The sequence below is a fragment of the Charadrius vociferus genome, unplaced genomic scaffold (genome assembly GCF_000708025.1).
Source record: "Charadrius vociferus isolate BGI_N301 unplaced genomic scaffold, ASM70802v2 scaffold278, whole genome shotgun sequence".
NCBI lineage: Eukaryota > Metazoa > Chordata > Aves > Charadriiformes > Charadriidae > Charadrius > Charadrius vociferus.
This window is the reverse complement of record NW_009649705.1, coordinates 3,168,344-3,192,236: the sequence shown is the minus strand read 5'-3', so window position 1 is coordinate 3,192,236 and position 23,893 is coordinate 3,168,344. Positions and strand designations below refer to the sequence as shown.

The following is a 23,893-nucleotide window of genomic DNA, read 5'->3' as shown; positions in this document are numbered from 1 at the left end:
AAACCAGGACAAACCTGACTTTTATTTTAAAAATTACAGTTGCTTTTATTTTATTAGTCCCCTTTACTTTTCCCCATAGCCTTTGACAAAAACTTGAGAAAATGGAATGGAGTTGCTGTTATGCCCGTTGTAGTTAGCACTGGTTACGTTAAAGACATATTGCATAATGGAATATTTAAGAATTCTGCAGATTACGATGAAGAGTAACTATTAGTGCAAAAGCATCTGACATGTCTTTTGTTTTTAATGTGAAGTATCTATCACATTATTAATATTTTTTTTCCAAATTTGTCTTCATAACTGTGGTCTCTGATCATTTAAGCAGAGGTAGCTCTTGTTTGTACTGAGCTGTGCTCAAGAATATGTGGCATTTCTCTGCCAATCCTTTTTACGTTTCAGAAATCATGTTACTGGTTTTGTTGTCTTGGTATTAAAAAACGTAATACAGTTAATTTCGACCAGCTCTTACGAGGTGCTTTCTTAACATAGTGATATGCTCTTAATAAAACCTCTGCTTTGCCTTGTGTGCTTTTCTGAAAACAAGCTGGATTATATTAATTTGTCTCCAAATAAATGTTTTTCCGAATATAGTGAAGATAATGGACAACACACTCTTATCCGTGATGAAGAAATGCCAGGCCGTGATACTCAATCGCCTGCAGAGAATATGTTTCCAGCACCTGGCAGAGAAATTAAAATAAAGGCTCTTGCAAATAAACTTGGTGTTCCCAAAGAAGTGAAAAATACTCAAGTAGAGGAAACACTTCCTATGATACGTCATCACAGTATTCCTGCTCTGCCCAAGTCTCCATCCAGTCCTGATGTCATAATAGAAGAAATATTTGAAGATGATCTGGAAAGCAAGTTTCTTAATACTTGATGCTTTCAGTGTTCCATTGTTAAGCATGATGTTATTTATGTGTTTTGTATTAAGTTGTCTGTAGTTATTCTCAGTTCATATGAATTCTTTAATGATATCTGTATTTCACTTTTATCTTCGTCTGAACTAGCATTGTTTCTTTTTTGTCCTCCTTCAGCTTAGCTTAGTGAAAACTTTCTCACAAGTTCTCTCAAAGAGGGGTGATGAGTTCCTGTGTCTGCCTGGATGATGTCTATGTGACTCTTAGTTATTACAGTCCTCCTCAGAGTTGGTGACAGCTGGCTCCTGGAAGATGCTTTTCTGGCAGTTCCCTTGGCTTCCTGCATCTTCTCCCAGGGCATTGTTCTATGTTTACTGGCAGTAACAATTAGCTTCTTCAGCTTGGCAGGTTTTCCCTGAGCTGTATTAGTAAGAATGTAACTAACAGGTCCCGGAAGTGAACCTTCTCCTCTGTTAAGCTCTTGTGAGACTGGATGTTGAGTAATGTGTCCAGTTTTTGGACGCTGCAGTGCTAAAAGTCACCATCACAGTGGATTGAGTCCAGCAGAGCCTACCAAGCTGGTATGTGGGAGGTGCTCAGGGACAGAGCTGAAGGCATTAGGAACAAGTTGGAATATAGAAATTCCAATGAGATAATAGATAGATGCGTTCCACAGTATAATTAAGATGCTTGAGGGTGTTGTATGTCCACAACATACCTAGGAAGTCCCTATGATTAGTAATGCTTGGGAAGGTTGAGGGAAAAGATAGGGGTGGTATGTGAGAGTAATTGCGGTAGCACATAGCTGGGATCAAAGTGAAGTAAATTTCAGAGCTTGGGCATGGCTGTCGAAAGTAGTGTATTCCAGAATCCCAGTGGACTTCACGAAGCTCATCAGAACAATATTCCTTCAACCCGCAATGTTATATGAGTTTTGCATGTCTTGAATCTGAGAATTTTAATGCTAATTTTGTAATCTTGAAATTAGCATGTTGGCTGGCCATGTGCATGTAGTCACTGTGTGTGCATCTGTTGCAGTTGCATCAGATAGGAAAACTTTTGCCTTTGCAATACCCTTGCAATGGATGTAATTTCTCTTTACTGTTTTTGCTGCTTTACTACATATGTACACTAAACTAATCTAATTCATTAAACTTTCTTCCTAAAATGATAAACAGTGTTTCCCACAGAATATCATACTGATGAACAGAGGAAGAAACTCTTCAAGAAGGAAAAACCTTTTCAGCACAAAGCTGGTTAGTTGTTTTCCTATCTGGTAAATGGTTTAGTTTATTAGAAGAGACCCATCCTCTAGGCAGCGAGAGCAGACACTAAAATTTGTTGGAGAGCTGGGACATACACGTTAGCATTCCAGTTGAGATCAGGAATGTACTAGGAAGCAGATCTCCTGACTGTCCCTAGTTACCATGTATTTGATCACATGTAAGAGTAGACTTTGTGCACGTGAATTGATTCCCTTCCAGTTAAAACTAGTCTGGGAGGTGCTTACAGTGCAGATGTCATTCTTAGCACCAGCAGTTTTGCTCTGCAAAAGCACTCTCTGGTCTGATCTTGCTAATGTAAAGACTATACCGTCTTTTAAGATTTGCCATAAAACCTCTTAGTTGGAAGATGCAATAAAGGAAGTCCCAAACAAATTTCAGAAACTCAATGCTGGCAGTGTTTCTCAACACCTGGCAGATGTTTGACACAATGGTAGCACTGCTTGCTGTGAACAGTGGCAGCTGTTTCTTAGGTCAGTCATTAATGTTCTGAACTCTGAACCGTTGCCTTGTTCTCCCTCCACCTATGTTTGGTTTTCTGAATTATGACTAAACAGATAAAATGTACAAAAGAGAGTAATTTGAGGAAATAAGATACCTCATTAAAAAATTCTGTAGTTGCAGTTTGTGCAGTTCTTTGAGCTTTGTTCATTGTTGAGTATAAATGGTAACAAAAGTTGAAGAGTAGAGATCACAATATTGGGAAAGAAAAGAACTGACCTAAAGTTGACAGAGGAAGAAGCACTGCTGTGAAAAGATATGCTTTAATCTAGAACACAAAATATTAGTGAAGAAGAACGATTAAGGAAATTTCTTTTTTTGGTTGGTTGATTTTGTTTGGGGATTTTTTCTTGTGGGTTGTTTGTTGTTTTTTTTTAACCTCAGAGTCACATAAATGCACTCTCCTCTGACAATTTCCTGTCCCATTAACTCATTAATTCACTGGCTGCTCTTAATGAGTCTTGACAGAGTATTAGGGAATTTGAGCAGTTTAAGTCCATAACAAATTCTGTGGAAGTAAGCAGTTAATAAAGAAATTCTACTGATGCCCATACCAAAGTTAGTGTAGTGTGCGCTCACCCTTTTTTTTAGACATCAGAGAATTCTCATGGAGAAATACGTGATGTTAGAGTGTTACCAGACACTTAATTTGAGTATCTCACATGTCCACTAGGAGAATAAGATCGTAAGAGGTGAAATGATCACCTCTTAATGTGATAAATGTAATGGAATCACATTTAAAATTTAGTAATATGCTAAAATATGCCTTTTGTGCAATACCGGATCTTTTTGGATTATGGGAAGCATAATTTGAAGTTTGATACTTGAAGTTTTTTATTCTCTTATGCTAATAGGGATAGTTATCAGACAAATACTATTTGATAAATATTTTAAATCCTTTTCAGGCAGCTGTGGTTTGTTGGGATTTTTTGTTTGCTTTTGGTTTAAGGAATATACTCAAACATCTTAAAGATGTCACTTCTGGATCCATCTGGCTCCAGTGATCCATAACTGTCCCAGCTCCTGTTACTGTTTTTGGCTGGAGGTATCAGCCTCCGCTGATCTAGTGAAGTGACTGTTACTACATGCTTCTCCTGCTCTACTTAAGCTAGCTGACTCATCGCATCATTGGAGATGATGACTGGGGTGATCCAGAAGAGTTAGTGTACCTGTAGCTGAAATGTTTCAAGTCGTTCGTACTTTTTAGTCAGATACCACCTTTTCCACTGGAAATGCCCAAGAGTAATCTTGCACCTGTTCTGGATGCTGTATTTCCTAAACTTCCAAGCACAGTCCTGCGTACATGCTCAGAATGTTTCAAATGCCAGATTCTTAGTACCATCGTTTGCCCGTGATCAGTTATAGTTCAGACATGGGCACAGAAATGTCACTGCTCTGGGATGCTGCAAATCTGTCTGTCTGCTGTGCCCTGAATGCAGGTGGTATTTGATCTAGATGATGCTATACACTCTCTGCAGGAAGTTTTGTGCTGTAAAAATACTCTTGTAGGAATTGAGTTGCTGGGCTTCTGTAACCTTCTGACCCATTCACCACCTTTAGCTTCAGCGAGTAGCTTCAGAAAGAGAAACCTGCATTTTGGATCCCAAATCAAGGGATGTACCTGCAGGTAGGATCCTGTACAAAGGATTTAGATGCTTAGTCAGAAGTATTGTCTTATATAAGACATCTCCTGGCTAGCTTTAGGCTGGTGCTTGATCTTCGTGCATCACTGAATAACTGTACAGAAGTGCTTAGCATACCTGTTCTTTGAGGTAGGAGTCCTAACCTCTCTAATTTGCTTTCTAGAAGCTTCCTATTTCTCTGTTAAATAGAGGAAATACAAACTCTGAATTATCTACTTAAATTTAGGCTACCACTTTGCAAGCAGTAAGACAGCCCTTTGTTTTGCAGTGTAGCTTAAGGGAGGTAGTTTAAAAGCAGATTTAATTATAAAGCAAACATGGTAACTAGTTTGAAAAAAGTGTGAGCAAAATTGTCAGATTAAAAGCTATTTGAGGTAATGTTATCATGATTAATGCAACATAAACCCAATCATGTGTCTAATAATAGACAATAATAAAAGTTGGAGTCTCTTGGAGAGTGACTGATAATCTGTTTTATGTCTTACTCAGGTTCGACAGAACTAGTGTTTGTAAGCCATGTTATAAATCCATGCCACTTCTATATTCGGAGATACTCACAGAAGAAAGAAGCTGGGCTTTTGGAGAAGAAATTGGAAAACTTTTGTTGCAATAAGAGTTCATATCTCTTGCCTTCAGATGTTTTGGAACTAGGTAAATTATTAATTTCTAAAGGTGTACATTAGCTTAAAATACTGTTTTGCAGCATGTTTTCTTAGGTTTTGTGTGGTTGGGTTTTTTCCCTCCCTCCCCCACCCCTTTACATAGTAAAGCCGTGCTTGTATGTCCTGGTATCTACAATGCTTTTTGGAAATGTTGTATGCGTTGTTCAGTAAAGTAGACTTTTATTAAATCATATAAACGAGAACGGCGGAAGTAAAAAAGACTCTGCAGTTCTTCTCAGCCTCAACAAATTGAGTGCTTAGAACAACCAGCAGTTGAAACACCTGGCTGTAAACTTACTGTTTTCCAACATTAGGTGGTAATTATTAAATGATAGTTCTTTTTTTCAGTATACTATTTTAATGAGGAGCCTAGTGCTTTTATTACTTCAGTAAATCAGCTGTCTCGCATGCAAGCAATATTTGCTTTGAGTTGGATATATGATTTTTTTTTGAAGTTCACTAACTAGATAGAAACCATTCTGGAAGTAAAACTGAAAGACAATAATGCATTGCTAGCTCATTAAAATTATTTTCTAGACCACACATTGAATATGTTACTCCCTTCTAGAAGGTGCTTAGAAAGCTGGTAAAAAGTATGTAATAGACCTCAACTTCAGTGGTTTTTTTGCCACTTTACTAAGTACAGAAAGTTTGCCAGAAATTACTACTTAATTGAAGCCTAACACCTCCTGTCCTTGCAGACATTGTGTAAATGAGTGTGGGGAGAAAACTTCTGGTGGCTGTCAATACAATGTTTTTAATGTCTTTATTTTAGCAGTAGCACTCTTACTACCTGTGTGGGAGACAGACAACAATGGAAAATTACAGAGAACTGTAGTAATGCTTCCAGTGTGAAATAGCTACAAATACTGAATTTAGTCTTTCTTTTTTTATTTGCTTCTGTATAGGTGCTAGAATTTTTATTAAGAGTAAGGAAACTGGAATGTGGTGCCGTGGAACTATCACTGAACTAATTCCCCTAAAAAGTCAAAATGAAAGGAAGCCTTGTGGTCCAATAGGATACAAAGTTTGTGATATTGCACTGCTGGAAGTTTTCCTGATAGATTTTGGGAGCTCTGTAGTCCTAATTTTCTCAGGGTATGTTTACAGAGAGAGTTTTTTGTCTGCAATTGTTGTCCTTGACTGTTGTTACTCAAGATGATCTCTACTAAGAAACAAGTCCTCCATGAGCTTCGCACAAGCAGATAACCAGATATCCAAATGACACTAATGTTCTGTACGTACGTATTTCCCACAAGAAAAGTGGCACTGTATGTAAGTACGCAAATAAACAAGCCTTCATACCTTAAAATGTTTAACTGAGACTTCCATTGCGAAAGAGAATGTGAGTCTTCCATGTTTAAAAAAAATGCATTTCACTGAGACTTTCTAGTTTTGTTTCAATTACATGACATTATGCCTATTATTGCAATAATGGCCTTTATTTTAAGTCTGAAATTTGGTTTGGGGGTGTTTTGATGTTGAGGTTTTTTTGCTTTTCTTTTAAGTTTGTACTGCTTTTATTCCCATTGACAATAGATACATTCCTGCTGAAAGGCCTGAACCTGCTACTCTGCAGACTATTGAAACCGATGACATTTGTTTGTTTGTAAGGAAGCCTGATCAGCATATTGAGGCAGAACTTGCATCTGTTCCTCCTTTAGCAGTATGCTGTTCATTGAAGGATGTTGTTCCCAGAAATGCAGTAAGTAAAAACTGTTTGTACAATTTCAGATATTTTTTTTTCTGCCTAAGATTTATATTAAAGAACTTAAGATCGTTGTAAAATATGTATTTATTCCGGTATAAACAGAAGGAAACTCAAGAGGAGTACAGGGTATATTTTATTTTTTTAAAAAGGTAAATAATCTGTTGTAAAAAGATGAGTTGCATTGCTTTCATTGGAAGGAAAACAAGCTTATAGCAGTCTGTCTTAAAAAGCCTCTACATTTACAAATACATCTTCCAGGCTTAAATCTCAGTGCTCTTACTCTAGATATGTTCTTTTGTCAAATTTAAAAACAAATTACAGAACTGATACTCTTTATTTCATGTCTGCCTGATAACTTTATGCAAATAGTAACTTTCAAAAATCATCCAGAGGAGAAATGACTTCAGAATTTTTAAGAGACTCTTTTCAGAGATTGTCCTTTGTTACTTAAAATTTTTTGCCACATATTGAAAAGTGTTAGTTGTTCTCTTTCAGTATAACAACAAATAAAGTACTGACAGCTTTTATCCCCTTGAAAAATTACATATGTTGCAGCATTATTTTCTTCATTATTCACTTATTTATTAGGCGTTCTCTATTTTTGCCACATTGACGTGGGAATGAACGATGTTCAATGCAGCTGTGTGTTTCTGACAGAACAACTGCTGGTTGGTGTTGTTTTGTTTTGTTTTTTTTCCAGTCTGATGTTGTCTGAAATAGCTTTAAATAGGAAAGATCTGAAACAATTTTCACAGGTGTGGCTAAAATGTCTTACTGATATGTGCTTTCATTTTTTTCACACCTAAAAAGCACATATTTGCAGTATCAAATAAGAAATGCATTAACTTGATCCAAGAGAGATAAATTCAGACAGGCTTTTTCAAGGTAGATAAAACCTCAAGAAGGATGTTGTGGAGAGGAGGAATGTGTAAATTGACCAAACGATGTTGTATATTTGTATAAAGACAGAAAAAGATAAGACTAAACTTTCAGACTATTTGGGAGAGCAGAAATGTAAGTCATGAGATAAAATGGCATATGACAATTCTGGTTTACTTACTGGAACAATCACAGGGGATTAAATCTTGAATCTTCAAAAGAAACATGGTGGAAACTGCAGCCCTTTGATCTGACTCAGTTTTATACAGTTAAAAACGCTTAACTCCATCATAAAAGAATAGTGTTTAGTGCCGTCCTGGCTATGGACTAGACAGTAACTGTGTTGCGTATTTCATCTGTTCAGATGCATGATTCCTTGCTTTTTTTGCTTTTTTTTTTTCAATTACTACTTGTATTTTTTGTTTTAACATTCTCTTACATCTTCAGTAACTTCTTTTTTCTTTCTAACACAGAGTGAAGGTTGGGGAGAGGAAGCAAAGACAAAATTTTTAGGAATGGTCAACAATAAAGTTGTTTTAATGACCATATTTAGAGAAGAGGATGGTGTTCTCATTGTGGATTTGAAAAAACCTCCATTTAATAAAATAAGCAATAACATGCCAGTGTCTCTCAAGGATGCATTAGTTTTTTTAGACTTGGCAAGGTATGTGTTTTCCTTTAGTTGCTGGTCTTATGCCATAAATGATAACAGCATAATACTTCTCAAGTGAAGTTTACCAAGCAAGTTGTTTTTGTGGTGTTTGATATATTAATGTGATGTGCTCATCTTCAGCAATTTCTATTTATTTCCTTTTTTTCACCTTCACTAATAAGCTCTGTGGCATACTCATTTGCACTAGTCAAGGCTTTATTTGGATAATGAAATTTATTTTAGTAAATGACAAAATTTAGATTGCTGTACAAGTTTGAATAACAAGGGGTGAAAGGAGAAGCCCTTAATATCTACCGCGGGCAGAAAAACATGCCGAATCAGCCTTGTATCTGGTTTGGCTGGTAGGCTGTGACAGGCTAGTCGGCACATTTCAACTAGCCACGTGATGTGAGGCGTATAGCACAACAAATAGGAGAAACAATGATAGGGCATGAGGGGGAGCTTGATGTTGGCGTTAGGTCAGAGGAAGCTGCTTTGGAGGGTCCAGTGGGAGAGGCAGGACATAGGGAACATGAGTGTTTGGGTACAGGGATATAGCATGCAAATCTGTAGGAAGTTATAGTTCTTTTTGCTGCACACAGAGAAAGATCTTTGTTTATATTTGAGCGTAACTAGTTAGGGTCGTGAGAACAGTGGGAGATAAGTTTTTTACTGCATCTGTGTTCCTCAGGTAATTGCTTTTTTAGGAATAGGAAAAGGAACGCTTACTCTTTAGGAATAGGAAAAGGAAACCTAAAAGAAAAAGGTTTTGTCAATGTAGTGCATTCTAGCCTTTAACTTTTTTTTTTTTTTAACAATTTAAACGTATGCTACTGTGTCTTAAATAGCAAAATCTTTTTAGGAGCCAGCTGCCATAGATCATTCTTTGTATGTTATATTTGTGACAGGAGCATTAGTAAGAATTTGCTGGACCAAGTGCAAGAAGGAAAGTTCAAGCTATTTGTACAAACATGAATCAAGTTATTTTTATAAGACCGTTTTGCGTTTTTCATGGGAAACTTGACATTTGAATATAAAAGGTTTCCTTCTCAGTAAATTTTGACAGTTTATTCAAATTTTCATTTTGTTTATCTTAGGTTTAGATCACAGCTTCCCAGTCAGTTGGAAAATAATACCGTCTTGCAGTATAGTCCACCTAAGATTCCACAAGAAAGAGAAGAAGTCTCTGTTGTAGTTTGTCACATTAATAGTCCAAGTGATTTCTATCTCCAGTTGGTAAGTTTAGAAATAAGGTCTACTTAATAAAACCGAGCAAACATTTTAATGCTGAGCTACTTGTAGTCTACACTAAGGTGCAGATTGCCCAGGGGAGTTGTGGATGCCCCATCCCTGGAAGTGTTCAAGGCCAGGCTGGATGGGGCTTTGAGCAACCTGGTCTAGTGGAAGGTGTCACTGCCCATGGCAGGGGGGTTGCAACTAGGTGATCTTTAAGGTGTCTTCCAACCTAAACCATTCTATGATTCTATGAAATAAGCTATGATTTCTGTTAACTTCTGTCACTTGTTACCAGTTTTAGGATTCCTTGAATAAATAGATTGATTCCTACTGATGAATAGATTGATCCTAGATTAATCCTAGATTAACTCCAGGAGTTCTTAGAATTCCAGAAAGTTAACTTTTTTTTGTCAGTTCTGTTACATGGCTAATTCCTCTATGGGTATATAGTGTTTTACTGTTTAGAGGGGTGATTGGACAGAGCAATATTCAACAATTATTAGGCTCTTTAATTCACTTCCTGTATTCACAACCCTGGTTTAATTTAGGGGTGAAGACTAGGAAGTACACTACTAGAAAAAATGTCCCTTAAAAGAGCAAAAATACCATTTAAAAAAAAAAAAAAAGAACAGCTGATGTGTATGTATGTGTGTGGTTTTTGGTTTTTTTTTTCTCATTGTAGAGCGATAGCCTGGATTCTTTTGCTCTTTCAAAGAAAATTCAGGAGGTATATAAACATGAGCGTGGGAAAAACTTGGCAATTGTTTGCCCAGTTGAAGGCCAAGCCTGTATTGCAAAACAGGAAGATGAGAATTGGTACAGAGCGCAGATTATAGGTGAAGTATTGATTCTTTCAGTCTGATGCTAGGTTGCAAAATCAGGTATGGTACTAGATCAGAGTCCTACACTGGATATGAATAGTAACAAACATCCATTATTTTTACTAGGCATTCTTAAAGTAACAGGTAGGTTCATAAAGTCAATAGAACTAATTCATGTTATATTCTTTTGCTATTAATGGAGTGTTTTATACATCTCTTTTTTTTTTAATAGAGAAGTGGTATACTTCGTTTTTCTATGTGTTATTGAAGTACTACTATCTAATGATTTTAATTAGCGTTTCACCTACTATTACAGTTTGAACTACAGATTTGTCTATTATAGCCAACCTCTGAGTGTAACTAGTATGGGTTAATAATTCCCTATAGTAATTCTGAAGGAGGTTGGGGGTGACTTCTGTGTTGCCTGCATGGGTAGTTGTAGCATGCCTGTACGCTGACATGTCTACTTGGCGTGTATTTAATGTGTCAGTGTCTCATAAAGTGATTAGATTGAAGGGGACAAAAATGCTAACTCCATCATTTCAGGAACCCAAAAGAGCCGTCTTTTAAAGAGTATAGTTTTTTAATTGAGTTATAGAACATTTGGAAACGTGGTTTATTATGATTATATGGTGTAGATCTGGATTTTGCTCTGATATTCTGGTACTTGAACCTGTATCAGATACTCATTTTTTGTTTTAATAACTTGAGGTGTTTTTCTTGAAGGGCTGCCAAGTCATAAGGAAGTTACAGTGAAATATGTCGATTTTGGCAATGTTGCCAACTTAACTCTTAACAACATACGCAGAATAAAGAAGGAGTTTCTGAGCTTTCCAGAAAAGGTAAATTAGTGCTTGCCTGGATTAAGTACTCAAAATTAATCTTGATGGATGGAAGGGGAAAGAGAGGGTTGTTAACTTTCTGAAGCAAGTAAAATGTAAAGCAAGTTCCTTTTCACAGGGGTTTATAATTTGACTTATTTAATGATTTGGGTGCACACTGAAAAGTCTTTAATTTTATTTTTTTTTAATATCATTCGGTTTTAAATGAAACTTACTGTTCCCTTGCAGTGAGGAGATATATATACCGTGTGTGTCTGTGTGTGTGTGTGTAATTCAAATACCTTCTTTTACGCCATAATAAGCTGAATTAATTTTTACATTCTTTAATTTTCAAATGATGATCTAATAATGGTCTTTTTAAAAAATTATATTTTTGTTTGTTTTAAACAATTTAAAGTTCGGTGCATTCCTAACTTTAGGTATTGCAGGAGTTTGCCCCTTCTGACAAGGAGAAAAACTGAGTGGGAAAGGACATAGCAAAGTATTTCTGTTAAATAAAAAACACACATAAGTAGAAAATAATTCTTTTTCTTCAGCTTGTCATTTGATAGTTCTGGTTGCCAACCATAATTATGCTAAACTTCTTAAACCTTCATGTGTTGATAAGGGTTTTTTAACCAGTTGCAGGCACCAGAAGTAATGATTGTTGTAACTAAGCTTGGCCAGCATCTTTTACTGAAAAAAGGATTTAATTGTTTATATTTTGAGCAGATGTTTCTGGGGAAAGCTTCAGCCAAAATAACTGAGCCTTTTTTGACACCAAGGGAGAGGAGACGTTCTGAAAATGGCAAAATATTCTTGCAGTTGCAATGTCTTAGTGCTTCAGATCAGAGCAGCTAATGAATAAGGATGTTGGGATTTTTTATGTGTTTTATCCCATTGTTCCAACTGATTGCTTGTTAATGACCAAATATAAATGCTAAGAAATATCTGTTAAGAGTTTGTTAGCTCTTGACCACATACCACCAGGCCTCCTCACTTTGATCACAACGGCGAAAGGGTTTAGTTACAGGTACAGATGGGGATGTGACCACTAGAGAATGCTCTAATAAAAACTTGAACCCATCAGTTATTCCCAAATTTTGGTATTCTTATGCCTTATATAGGTTATGGTGAAACATTCTGGCAAGGTGTTTGTACTTGAAGTTTGAGTAAGAAATAACACCTTCCTGTCGCTATTAGTTTTAATGCAATTAATAGAAAGATCAGCGGGCTTGAGTCTGCTTATGTGTTGCTATGGTTTCAAATCTTTCCTATTTAAAAAAAAAACAAACATATTTGTTAAGGATTTAAAATTCTTGGAAACATGAATGAACACAAAATTGCAAAATCAAGCATTCAGAAGGTAAGAGTGTCAGGAGTGACATTGCTTGTGGAGCTCTATCCTGTTGCATGTAAGCATTGGTAAGTCTTCACACATGAGCACATATTGCATTGCCTCAAATGTAGGTTGGTTGTTTAAGAGATTTGAATTAGGCTGTTACAAGAGAAGTTGGACTTTTTTCAGCCTATTAATGCAGTTTGTAGGCGTTTTAATGGACTTGAGTGGTACAGAAACCTTGGCCAAGACTAGAATTAGTCTTGGGCGTAATGTAGTGTTGGTTTTGCCTTCTACAGCCCTTTTTTAATGGTTATTTAACCTGCCAGTCCTTTGTTTTATATTCCTGACTGCCTGTATCCTAAGAATACCTGCACAAAACATTCTTATTTCTAATATTTCTTTATTTCTAACATTTATAATATTTCTTTATTTCTAACATTTCTTTATTTCCTTTCTCTCCGTTTTCCCCACCTGTGTTAAGTCTGCTTTCTTTTGGTGCAATAAACAGGGAAGAAACAGGAATATTCACAGTTAATTTAAAATGGAGCCATAGTGTAGCCACCAAAGTTTGCAATAAAGATGTTAAACAAAAATTCTCTTAATTAAAGTACTTCATCTAGTCTGATTTTCTGATTCTCTTTTTTCATGTCTCCTAATTTAATACCTTTCAGAAATCTGACAGAAATTTTGACACAGGTATCATGGTACTCTGGTGTCTCAGTGTTTAGTCCTTCGGACTTCTACAATGGTATAGTCATGTTAATCTTAGATGCTTGGAATCTGGGTTATTACATCATGATAAACAAATTGGAATGAAGGCTTTCTTTATCACCTCTCTGCAGTAATCTTTCCTGATTTGTGCACCAATACTATGCCTAACCAGAAAAGGAAGCAGGAAGTAAGCTCTTCCAATTTCAGCAAGAATGTATCTGAATTTGAGGTTCATATTCAGCTGCTGGTGGGGGAGGTGGGGTGATCATCTTAAATCAAATCAAATAATGGTAATGTGGAACCGGAAGCCAAGGTCATGCTGTCTTGCTGTCCTGCATGAGTGAAAAGCAAAAGCTGAGATTTGGCTGTAATGAGGTGGTTTTGATATGTTATGGTAGATACATAACTGGAGTTATTCTTTAGGCAATCAAGTGCAGGCTGGCTTTCATTGAGCCTTATAAAAGGGCAAATGAGTGGGACAGAGAAGCCAAGGAAAGATTTGAAGAAATGACTGAAGATAAACTTATGCTGTGTTCAGTTGTGGGTAAGTTATCAAGAGTGTATTAATTTATATATTATTAAATCGACTGAAATGTAGAAACATGCACTTTCATGTTTTAAATAGTATTTATTTGAAATGCGTATGTTCGTACTTGCGACAGGTAGCCTGCAGTGAGAATATCTAAACATGGACTAATTGGAGGAGACATAACAGATACAACTTCTGACAAAAGCTCTGTTTATGTCTTCTCTTATGGACCACATCAGCATTAGGTGATACAAGTATCTTGGTTTATTAAGATGGGCTTGTTTCCAAAAGTACTAGCTATCCTTGATGCTTCCTGACTTTATTGGTAGGTGGGAGTGTGATCACTGCTGCTCTAAAACATTGGCAGAAAAAAAAAATCGGAGAACAGATACATGCCTTTGTAGGATTTTTCTCAATACCATTTATTGTTAACATGCACCTAGTTGTTTTTCAACACCTGTGGAATGGTGGTTTGGAACCCATCTAATAAATGAAATTACATGTACTGGTTGGTTTCTTTGTTCAAAAATATTTTGTAATTATTGGTGTATTTTAAGTTAATTTTATAGATATGTGCAAAGCTAAGCCTCTACATATTGTTGATGTTCAGAATCAATTCTTTCATAAATCAAATGTAATTTTACAAACTTCTGTCTTTTGGTACCATTTACTGCGCCTCCAAAACCATAAATAGTCTGTATACTGTCATTAATTGGCGCTAACTATGTTTATATTATTCATTCACAGAAGTTTTGGATAATAACATCTTATCTGTTGAACTCTTCAACTTCTTCTCTGCTGTTCATGGAAGAAGGTTTAGCATTAACTGCCAGCTAGTTAAAGAAGACCTAGCATCCTACATACCTGGGTAAATAAATGGTGCATAACTTAAAGTATTTGGAAATACTGAATTAGTATAACAAAATTACTGGCTTTAGTATGTCAACTCCAGTGGCTGGAATTTACCACATTTGTGATCAATTCATTACAAATCTCATTCATCAGCTAACATAACTTAAGAGTGTAACCTGCAGTTTGGCGTGGTTGAATTCTCAAACTAAATCTTGACTAACATGTATTGAAGTTGTAATTGATTCAACAGTCAGAGATTAAATCTTTGCATCATACTTTAGTGTGCTGAAGTGCCAATTCTTCCTAAACTGGTTATCATTAAGGTTCCCATTCTCTTGTAGTAAGAAAAGAAATAAGGCTTTTGAGTGCTTAACCTGCACATAAGGCAAGTCATCTGTTTAAAAGGTCTGTTATTAGAAAGCAAATGTTCAGACAACTAGCTATGGCAGTGATGCACAGAAGAGTTGGGAAGGCTGCTGCAGGAGCTGCAGCTGATAAGGAAATAACACTGCTGCATTTAATTTGTTGGCTTCCTAAAGACATAATCCATGGGCTGTATTCATGAAAATCAATAATCCTTCATTAGTAATTTTTGATACTGATGAAAATAAAAAGTTAGTGAAATAGGAAGTTTTGATTCCAAAAATGGAATTCCCAAATTTGCTTTTTTTCAGGAGGAAGCAAATAAGTGGATTTTCATCTCTTAGCTCAGAAATATAACTAAATCCTGGTAACACTTTTCTTGTACTGGTCAGAATTTTTAGTAAGGTTTTTGTAAAGTTAAGCAGCTTTATTTAAACATGAACAAGTGAATTGTTTTGTTACTGAGGTATTTTGTTGTGTTGCAGCTATACTTAGATGCCTGCTTATGGCCTACAAACAAGTGGGTATATTACTTTAATATAAGTTGCTGTGCAACACATAACTTTACTAATGTGAATTTTTCAGTTGCTCACTCCCTCTTCAGTTGGACTGAGGAGAAAATAGAAGAAACAGGAGCAAGAAAACTCATGGGTCGAAATAAAGACAGGGAAATCCCATACCAAGTACTGTTGTGGGCAAAACAGACTTAATATAACTTAATTTATTACTGATTAGCATAAATATTGAATTTCCAATTCAGGCATTGGGACACAAAAGACTAACATCTGTAGCACCCCTTTCCCAGGCTCAAGTTTACTCCAAACACCTCTCCTACCCTCCGGTTACACTCCATCCCTGCAGTGAGCAGTGCAGCGGGCTGAGGTCAGGAGGCAGCAATTTCTCCCTGCTGTTCCCTCCTTATTGCTCTTTTCTTCCTGTGCTCCAGCATGGGCCCTTCATGGGCCTCAGTCCCTTCAGGAACGTGCCTCATCCCCTGCAAAATGCCTTCTGCTCGTCTGACCTCCGTGTTCCTTACATTATTTCTCTTCTGTTCCCTCCTTTTCCTGGTGTTTCCTGTTCTTCATTAAATTAGAGGTGCCGCCAGCTTCACTGAAGGGCTCAGCCATGTCCTGTGGGGGGTCTGTTGCAGAGATAGCTGAAACAGGCTGTCCCCACCATGGGGCAGCAGCACCTGGCTTCTTCTCTCAGGTCACTGCTGCAGCCCCTCTCCCCAGCTACCAACACCTTGCTCTTTACACCCAGTGCAGCATCTTGTAGTTGGAATGATGTTTCTGTTTGGGGCAGGGGTAAAGGTGTTGTTTTGGGGGGCCTTTGGGGATTCTTGGCTTGCTTTGTTTTCCTGTGGGCGTAGGTCTCTAGCCCTCTAGAGCTCATTTGTCACACTTTCTCGCTGAATTTCCCATTTGTGAAGATGGATGTCTGCAAAAACTCAAGAGACCAGTGAATAATTTAAACCTACTTTAGGTCATTTAGAATCACATTTGGGTTAGGATTACTTTTCAGTGTTTAATGCTGTTGAGGGGTACCCAGGCTAGCTCTAAACTAGTATAAGGCAATGTGAGCAGGAGAGCACAGTGTTCCAGTGAAGCTGAACAATGTCAAGCAAACATTGGTAACCCTACTCTTGCATTGGGATAGGAAGTAGTCCATACAGAATTCCAGGGCAAAACCTGGGAGTCTGAAGTTCATTACAAATGGATTGTTTCTTCTGATGGATCCACAATGGTAATGCTATACTGGAGTAACTAGAGTGGGGGTTCTAAGACACGGACTGTATATTTCACTTGGGAGAACTCTCCCTGGCAGGTTGTTTCTGTCCATTTTGTAGCTCAGACTAGTTGCATGCAAGGTAAGCATATTTATAAGCTATGGTGTTCATTTTTTTCCTGGTTCTACAAGTTAGCTGTTTTACCCAGCAATTTCAAAATACCTACATCAGGAAAGTTTGCAAAAGTAATTATGTAGCGGTATATAGTGGATGATTCAATACTTCATGAAATCTTCTCTGTGACAGAGCAGTTTGTTTCCTTCCCGTGAACGAAAAGACAGCTGGTAAATTTCTGAAACCAGAAAAGAGTTTCTCCCTGGAAGCCCAGAAATGGCCAGCAGTTAAGCTTATGCTTGCTGTCTCCTTTACTCAGTGATTACAAGAGGCCAGTTCTTTGGCATTAACAGTTGTTTTTTCAAGCTGCGATCTCTTACGTCTCTAGCTGGCACGATTCATAATAGAGTTGTACTAAGCTGGACTGTTGCTCAAAATACATAGCAGCCAACTCTTGGTTGCTGTTGGGCTTTATCCGTATCCAGTTCACACAATTTAGACAGATTTTCATCAAGGTAATATTACAACCATACTTCATTCAGTGCTCTACTTTGGAAAGTGCTAGCTCCAGTTGCGTTGTATTTGTAAAGGTAAATGTTTCACTAAAGTTAATACTCTTAACTTCTGAAAGGAATATTTATACATCTTAGAAGTTGAATGTTGCAGCTTTTACTCAGAGGCCACATTGATTTCCAGAAGCATCATATTAGTAATTTGATGCCTTTTAAGCTAGACACAAACATTAATGTTGAGCAGCCCATTTATGGCAGGCTTGCTTTTCTGCTGGCAGTCTGTATTGCATAGTGCTTTCACCTGTCAGTAGAATGCGCAAGGGTATCTTCTGAAGGAGAATAAAAATAAGTTACTATCGTGAGTGTTTCAGAGGTAGTGTTTAGAAATGTTTTGTCTTTCATTGGGATTTTTTCCTGCTTTTCAAAGTTATTCATTATTCTCCACCCTTTATGTTGAGTTATTCCTGTCATAGTGAAGTGTGATTATTGAGCTCTTTTTCACTTTGCTTAAAATGCGTTTAAACTTTCCATTCTAATTACTTTATGCTTTTTACAGGTACACTGAAAGTACTGCTGTGACACCCAATGAAATCTGGGATGTTCCTATAGAAGAAATTGCTGAAACCTCGGGAGCTTTAAATCCTATAGACATGGAACCTGTGGATGAAGGAGATTTCAAATCACTCTTTAAGAAAGAGCTGCAAATGAGAATTAGTCATGTTGTGTCTCCTAGTAAAATTTTTGTACAGTGGCTGTCATCAGAAAGTAAACTGAAAAGGTACTAAAATTCAAAGAACTCTTCTCGAGTTATTACAAACCAGTGAAGTATAGCTAGAACAAACTCTGATTAGCATTGCATTTGGCACTGGGTACTCTTCTGAATGCTGTTAACTTAACTTGCTTTGAGGAAAGTATAGGAACAGAAGACAGATTTGCACTATGTTGTAGTTTATTAAATATTTGTGATTCCAAATCAAATACATGATCTAACTCCTATTTCAAATCAGTTTTAATGTAGTAAGTATTGGGGCTGGACAAATGCAACACTGTCCAGAAAGAATAAATCTTTCTGCTCCTTGTTTGATCCTCCCCATTCCTTTGTTAGAAATCTTGTTAAATAATACCAGTATTATTACATGACCAAAGTCATAGAACCTCAGTCAAGTTATTTCTTTCAACATGATTCTAATATGCTGTTAGGAAAGTTTTAAGGGAATTTCTAGATATAGTGTATCAACCTTTCTTTTGGTAGATGTTTAGGTAATAGTGCGTACTGTTTGAATACAGTTGAATAGAAATATTATTGCTTAGTACAGGTTGCTTATTTGCAACTATTTCTCCTTTCTTTCATCTTTTTACTTTCTTGCATGTAGCTACCTAGAGTCCCATTGAATTAGTCATGACACTAAATGAGTACCGCACTCTCAAGTTTTTGAGACAAAATAGTGCATCTTTCAAATAGTGCTATACAAAAGGGATTAATTCTGTTATTTAAGAAAATGTGATAGTTTTACAGAATTTTAGTGCAATTGCATGTATTTTGAAGCTCCATTTCATGTATTTCTAACATGTCGTGAAGAAAAACTGCAATACTATGTGTCTGTTAAACAGTTACTAAAACTTTACGGTATGCTAGTTAGCACTAATGGACTAAATAAGCCCTTTATTCACTGGATAAAATTTTACCACTAGAAAAGTGTTTTTTTGAATGTTAGTTTACAGGAGAAGATGGCTACCATCTACAAAGACTCCCAGCCACAGTCTGTGAAGTGGGAAAGTAGTATGCACTGTGCTGTTTACATACATGATTTGAAACAGTGGCAAAGAGGTCAAATAAGCAGGATTGTCTCTGAAACAAGTGCAGAGGTAAGCCTGTTATCATGAGAGGGTTTATGCTTTTATTTCTGAAGTTTATAAGCATTCATTGATAAAAATAATGTCAAATCTTTGCTTCTTACTTCTGTGTTAGTATTTTCTCATATATACTTTTGCTTTTGTTGAGAGTTACGTTGTACATTGCTGCTGATAAGATTACTGTCTCATCAAAGCTCAGATACCTTTAGCAGGGAACCTGGTAGTTGAGGAAGGCTCTTGAGGTTGACTTTGTGTATGTTTACACTGTAGTTTACAACATAGGCTATAGCTTGGGAATCTTGTGTGAACAGTTTACCTTAGATTCAGAAGCTGTGTGAACCTCAGGGTCACATTAATTCAAATTTAATGATCCTTGCTAAAAGGTGGAGCCAGTTGATCTGAGTGTACCACCACAGGAACACGTAGCCATGCTGTTGCTTGATCCCTAAACTGATGGTGGTGTACTGTGCCATGTAGTTGTAACATTTTCCACAGTAATTTCTCACATAGTGATGCTTTAAACAGGTGGTTTGTTGCATTCATTTGAAAAAGAGTAAGGAGCATGAGACGTAAGCATGGCTTTTTAATCATACAGATAATCCAGGACTGGATCACCATTGGTTCTCTCTACCATCATCAGATTATGGCTGTGGGTCTTGTCAGTAGGAAGCAGAAGTGGAATTTTCTATACTTCTGGTTTTCATCATGTTCTTTCCTAAGGCTAGGAGCCCTCAAACAGCTGTTTAACCGTGTTAGAGTAAAAAGCAAGAGGTGGAGGGGAGCTATTTCAGCGTTTACAGGTCTACAAATTTAAATGCACCAACATAACTGAAGCAGGAGAAAAGAAATTTTCGTATTCAAGTGACAGCCTCTGTAAAGTTATTTAACCCTCTTTGAGTGCACTCATGTCTTTTGTTCTCTCCGTATGTACACTGTGGTAGTCATTTGTGTTGGGTGATGGAGTACTTCAGTGCAAATTTGTTGATTCCTCGTAATGTTTGTTTGAGTTTTGTTTACCTGTTCAGGCATGCTTTGAATTATCATTTGTTACAGATAACACTAAGAGGGCTCTTCCCACCCCACTCCCGTGTCGTTGTGTTTCTTGTCTGTAACAGGTACTACTTTATGATTCTGGAGCTGAAAAAACAGTGGATATAAGCTCTCTAAGACAACTTGAGGAAAATCTAAAGATAATTAGGACATTAGCAGTAGAATGTTCCTTGACAGATATAAGGTAGCCTTTCCCTTGTAGTGAACAGCAGTATTAGAAACCTAATAATGACATAATATAATATTTTCTTGTGTTAGCACTGATTATCTAAGAGTCGGATGTGGTTTGCTTTTTGAATAAAGAAAAAATGGGAAGGTGGCTGTGATTTGTTTTATAAAGGTGTTTGGTTTTTTTTCCTAAGGGTTATGCTGCATACCAGTAAAGCAGAAACTGTGTTATAGAAAGAAAGAATATTTATAGGGTGAATGGAGAGATGACACAGGTTTTTCTTATTTCACTGAATGCTTTTTTTCCTTGGCTCAGAATTTAAGATGAATTAGATCTCATGAAAACGCACAGGAGGTCTCTGCCTTCTAGACTGTAGAAAAGAGGGAGAACAGGGGTATTCTCTGTGCATTTCTTCGTGTGTTGTCTATACTGTGAAGAAAAAAATAATCGTTTGTAATACTCATTCCCTGAATGAATATAAAAAGCCTAATTTGCAGATAAAGTACGGATTTCCCTTTGTTCAGTTAAGACATGTATCATACTTTTGGAATTCATGATCCTCCTCAGTTTTGAAGTTTTGGGGAGGGTTTGTGGTTAAGATCAGGACATGCCAACTTCTCTTGTAGTAAAGGAATTTATAATTTGTTCTGTTAGGCCAACAGGTGGAAGCATGCAGTGGACAGCAACAGTCTGTGAATTTTTATCCGATTACCTAAATGGAACACAAGTGAAAATAATCATACAGGTTTGTAATCAAAACCAGAGGTAGTTGCAAAATTTCTGTCAGGTTGTCTGTTACTTTAATTTTTTTCTGAATATTTTCACTGTTCAAAAAACCCCTGAGTGGAGCTTGCTTAGCTTGCTGTTTGCTGCAGGGGAAAAGATGCTTTTTCTTTTTTCTGCTTTAGTTTTGTTATTCACAGGAGCATCAGAGCAGTTTGGCTACCCAGTATGGAAAGAACACAGTCTTAGATATATTTAGTTACTGAAGAGTAGTATTTACATTTTTTGAATCACTGGATGCTCTTATGGACAGATGAATAAGATGCTGATGTTCTTGGTGAAAATAGTTTCAGCAGCTACTATAGTGGTTTTAAGGCCTCAGAAACTGAAAGAATGAGTCTGGTGCTGTACGGTCATTAGTAATTGATTTCTTCCAGTGGTAAAAATACCCTGAATTATTATGAGGGTTTGATTTGTTTAGTGCCCGTTGGCAGTTGCCAGTGAGATTTTACAGTGTGTCCAGAAATAAAAACACCAATGAGGAAAATTATTTATGAGTCAGTTTAAAGCTCGTGCTAGAGAAAAACAATTATTTCTCAGTTCATTCTAATAAAACAGCTAAGAGAAGAAGCAAGCTTTTACTCTATTACCTTTTGTAATGTCATGTTTAAAACAGTTGGTAAAATGATGGGAACTGTGACATGGATTAAATAAATTTTGTCTTCTGATGTGGGCATCAGTTGTTCAACAACATCTGATTTGCAGTCAGTACCAATAAACTGAAAAATATGCCTGCGGTTTAGAGGAAATGCGTGTTGAAATGTAATTTTTTTCCCAGGAAAGTGATGTGGCTTGTGCATTGCCTGTGAAGATTCTTTGCAAAGATGAAACAGGACAATGGATTGATATTTCAGAACACCTTATCAAAAAGGGCTTGGCTTTTAGAAACAGAAGGTTTGGATACTTTTCTTTTTATATTCTTTCAGACTCTCGTATTCATATCATGATAAGCTAGTAAGTTAAACAAAAATTTGGATTGTCCTCTACAGCATCTGTAGCAACAGAACTCCATCTTCAGTGAACTTTTTTCAGTGTAACATTATTAGTTGTATCCAGTACACGTTTCAGTTCTCGAAGTTCGTAGATGAGATGACTGACTGTATTTTAATGAGCATTTGCCATCTTTCTGTGTTTGGTTTTTAATTCTATTACTTTATTCTTTTGCACTTTTCAAGTTGTTTATCAGTTAATAAGTTGATATGATTTGATTTGCATCTGCTAGAACTGATAAAGCTGATGTGGCTTGCACAGTCTCCAAGGAACATCTTAAAGTACAATTAGAGCAAGAGAACACTCGACTGGATGGTTGTAATTCAGAAACTGCACAGGCAAAAAAAGACGTTGCTCCAGAGGAAAACATCACTGTTTCAGAGAGTGAACAAAAATCATGCGAAACATATAAGGCACTGCTTCATTCAGGAATGGATGAAATATATACATTCCCCGTTATACCCGAAGCAAGAATTTTTCAAGCTGTAGTAAGTTGCGTTGGACATGATGGAACTATTTATATAATACCAAAATCACTTGGTAAGAAGAAAATAGGTTTATGTCTATAAATGTGATAGCTTTGGTATATCAGACTCTTACCAGACGGGGGGGGAGCTCCCACAGCTGCCTGGCGGAGGGGGACCCAGGTGGCACCCTGTCCATATCCCATCCACATCAGCTCTCTTCTCCTAACGCCTCCCAGGACACCCAAATGCCCCCGTGCTTGATGGGTGGGTCTTCTGCCTCTCTTCTCTAGGCAGCATTGGGAGTGCGTTATTTTATAATGTTGAGATTATGATACATTTACTAATAATAATGAAGATGGAACTCTGTAGATTCTCAGGAGTTAACCTGATTGTCAAATATTACTTGATTTTTTTCCTTCAGTGTGAGCTCAGTACCCAGTTTTCTTGAGCTCTTCGTTTGTCCTGTGATAGATTCTGTATCTCAATACTTTCTAGTTGTACTGTTTGAAAGAGGAACACTTTCATCCGACAGATGCAGTTTCAGTCTTTAGTACCGTGATAATATATTACACTTTAGAGAAATGTTTCTGTATGAGAACTTTATTATTTTTTTTTTACTCTACGAATACATTTAACTATTATATCATAAAACTTTGAAATTTGAAGTACGGTAACCTCACTTGCCCAAGGCTATTCTTGCAGTTGTTGCTGGAGACTGTACCCATAGCAGAAGAGGGTCTTCTGGACATGTTTTGTGTCGTTTCATGGTGTCCTACTGCTTTCTCTGGGAATTGCTTTTCTTGTTCATGGAGAGGCTCTTGTATTATTGTTGCCAAGGTGTCAGTTGCAAAATTTAGAGACACTTCTTCTCTGAGTTTAGAATCCAGAATTACTAATGGCTTCATAGTTGGAAATGCAGCTTACTTTTTGTTTAAGTAGTAACTTGTTTGCACATATTAGAAGTTGGACATGCATATTGTGTCAGTGTTGGAAAACATTTTTGGAGCACCATGTGTATTTTATGTTTATATACACCTTTGTCTGAATCTGCTGGGTTTTAGTGATTGAAATAATATGTACTAATACATTATAGACTATTTTGAATTTTATTCCTCCTTCCCCCTCTCCTCCCCTTTTCCCCCAGAAGTTGAACTAAGCAAATTGATGACTGAAATACAAAGTAACTTCAAATGCCTTGGTCTTCTGGAACCCTACTGCTGGAAAAGGGGAGAAGCTTGTGTTGTAAGAGGATCAGATATGATGTGGTATCGAGGTAAAGTTGTAGAACTTGGTGGTGGTACTCTCCAGGTAAGTTTGATTGTATGCCATGTGTGTGCATGAACATGTGCACTTGTATGT

The 23,893-nt window shown here is 36.9% G+C and overlaps 1 protein-coding gene across 1 annotated transcript in view; it reads left to right on the top strand.

Annotated features, from left to right (window-relative positions):
- RNF17 (ring finger protein 17) overlaps positions 1 to 23,893 on the top strand; it is a 48,595-nt gene that overhangs the window by 12,576 nt on the left and 12,126 nt on the right. Inside the window, exons 11-28 of the mRNA XM_009890653.1 lie at positions 592 to 849; positions 2,040 to 2,116; positions 4,777 to 4,938; positions 5,858 to 6,047; positions 6,489 to 6,654; positions 8,013 to 8,203; positions 9,289 to 9,427; positions 10,110 to 10,263; positions 10,975 to 11,090; positions 13,546 to 13,666; positions 14,399 to 14,519; positions 17,778 to 17,999; positions 18,937 to 19,087; positions 20,191 to 20,309; positions 20,949 to 21,039; positions 21,856 to 21,971; positions 22,300 to 22,607; positions 23,679 to 23,842. Coding sequence (XP_009888955.1) covers positions 592 to 849; positions 2,040 to 2,116; positions 4,777 to 4,938; positions 5,858 to 6,047; positions 6,489 to 6,654; positions 8,013 to 8,203; positions 9,289 to 9,427; positions 10,110 to 10,263; positions 10,975 to 11,090; positions 13,546 to 13,666; positions 14,399 to 14,519; positions 17,778 to 17,999; positions 18,937 to 19,087; positions 20,191 to 20,309; positions 20,949 to 21,039; positions 21,856 to 21,971; positions 22,300 to 22,607; positions 23,679 to 23,842 — 2,866 coding nt within the window. The remainder of the gene's footprint in view (positions 1 to 591; positions 850 to 2,039; positions 2,117 to 4,776; positions 4,939 to 5,857; positions 6,048 to 6,488; positions 6,655 to 8,012; positions 8,204 to 9,288; positions 9,428 to 10,109; positions 10,264 to 10,974; positions 11,091 to 13,545; positions 13,667 to 14,398; positions 14,520 to 17,777; positions 18,000 to 18,936; positions 19,088 to 20,190; positions 20,310 to 20,948; positions 21,040 to 21,855; positions 21,972 to 22,299; positions 22,608 to 23,678; positions 23,843 to 23,893) is intronic.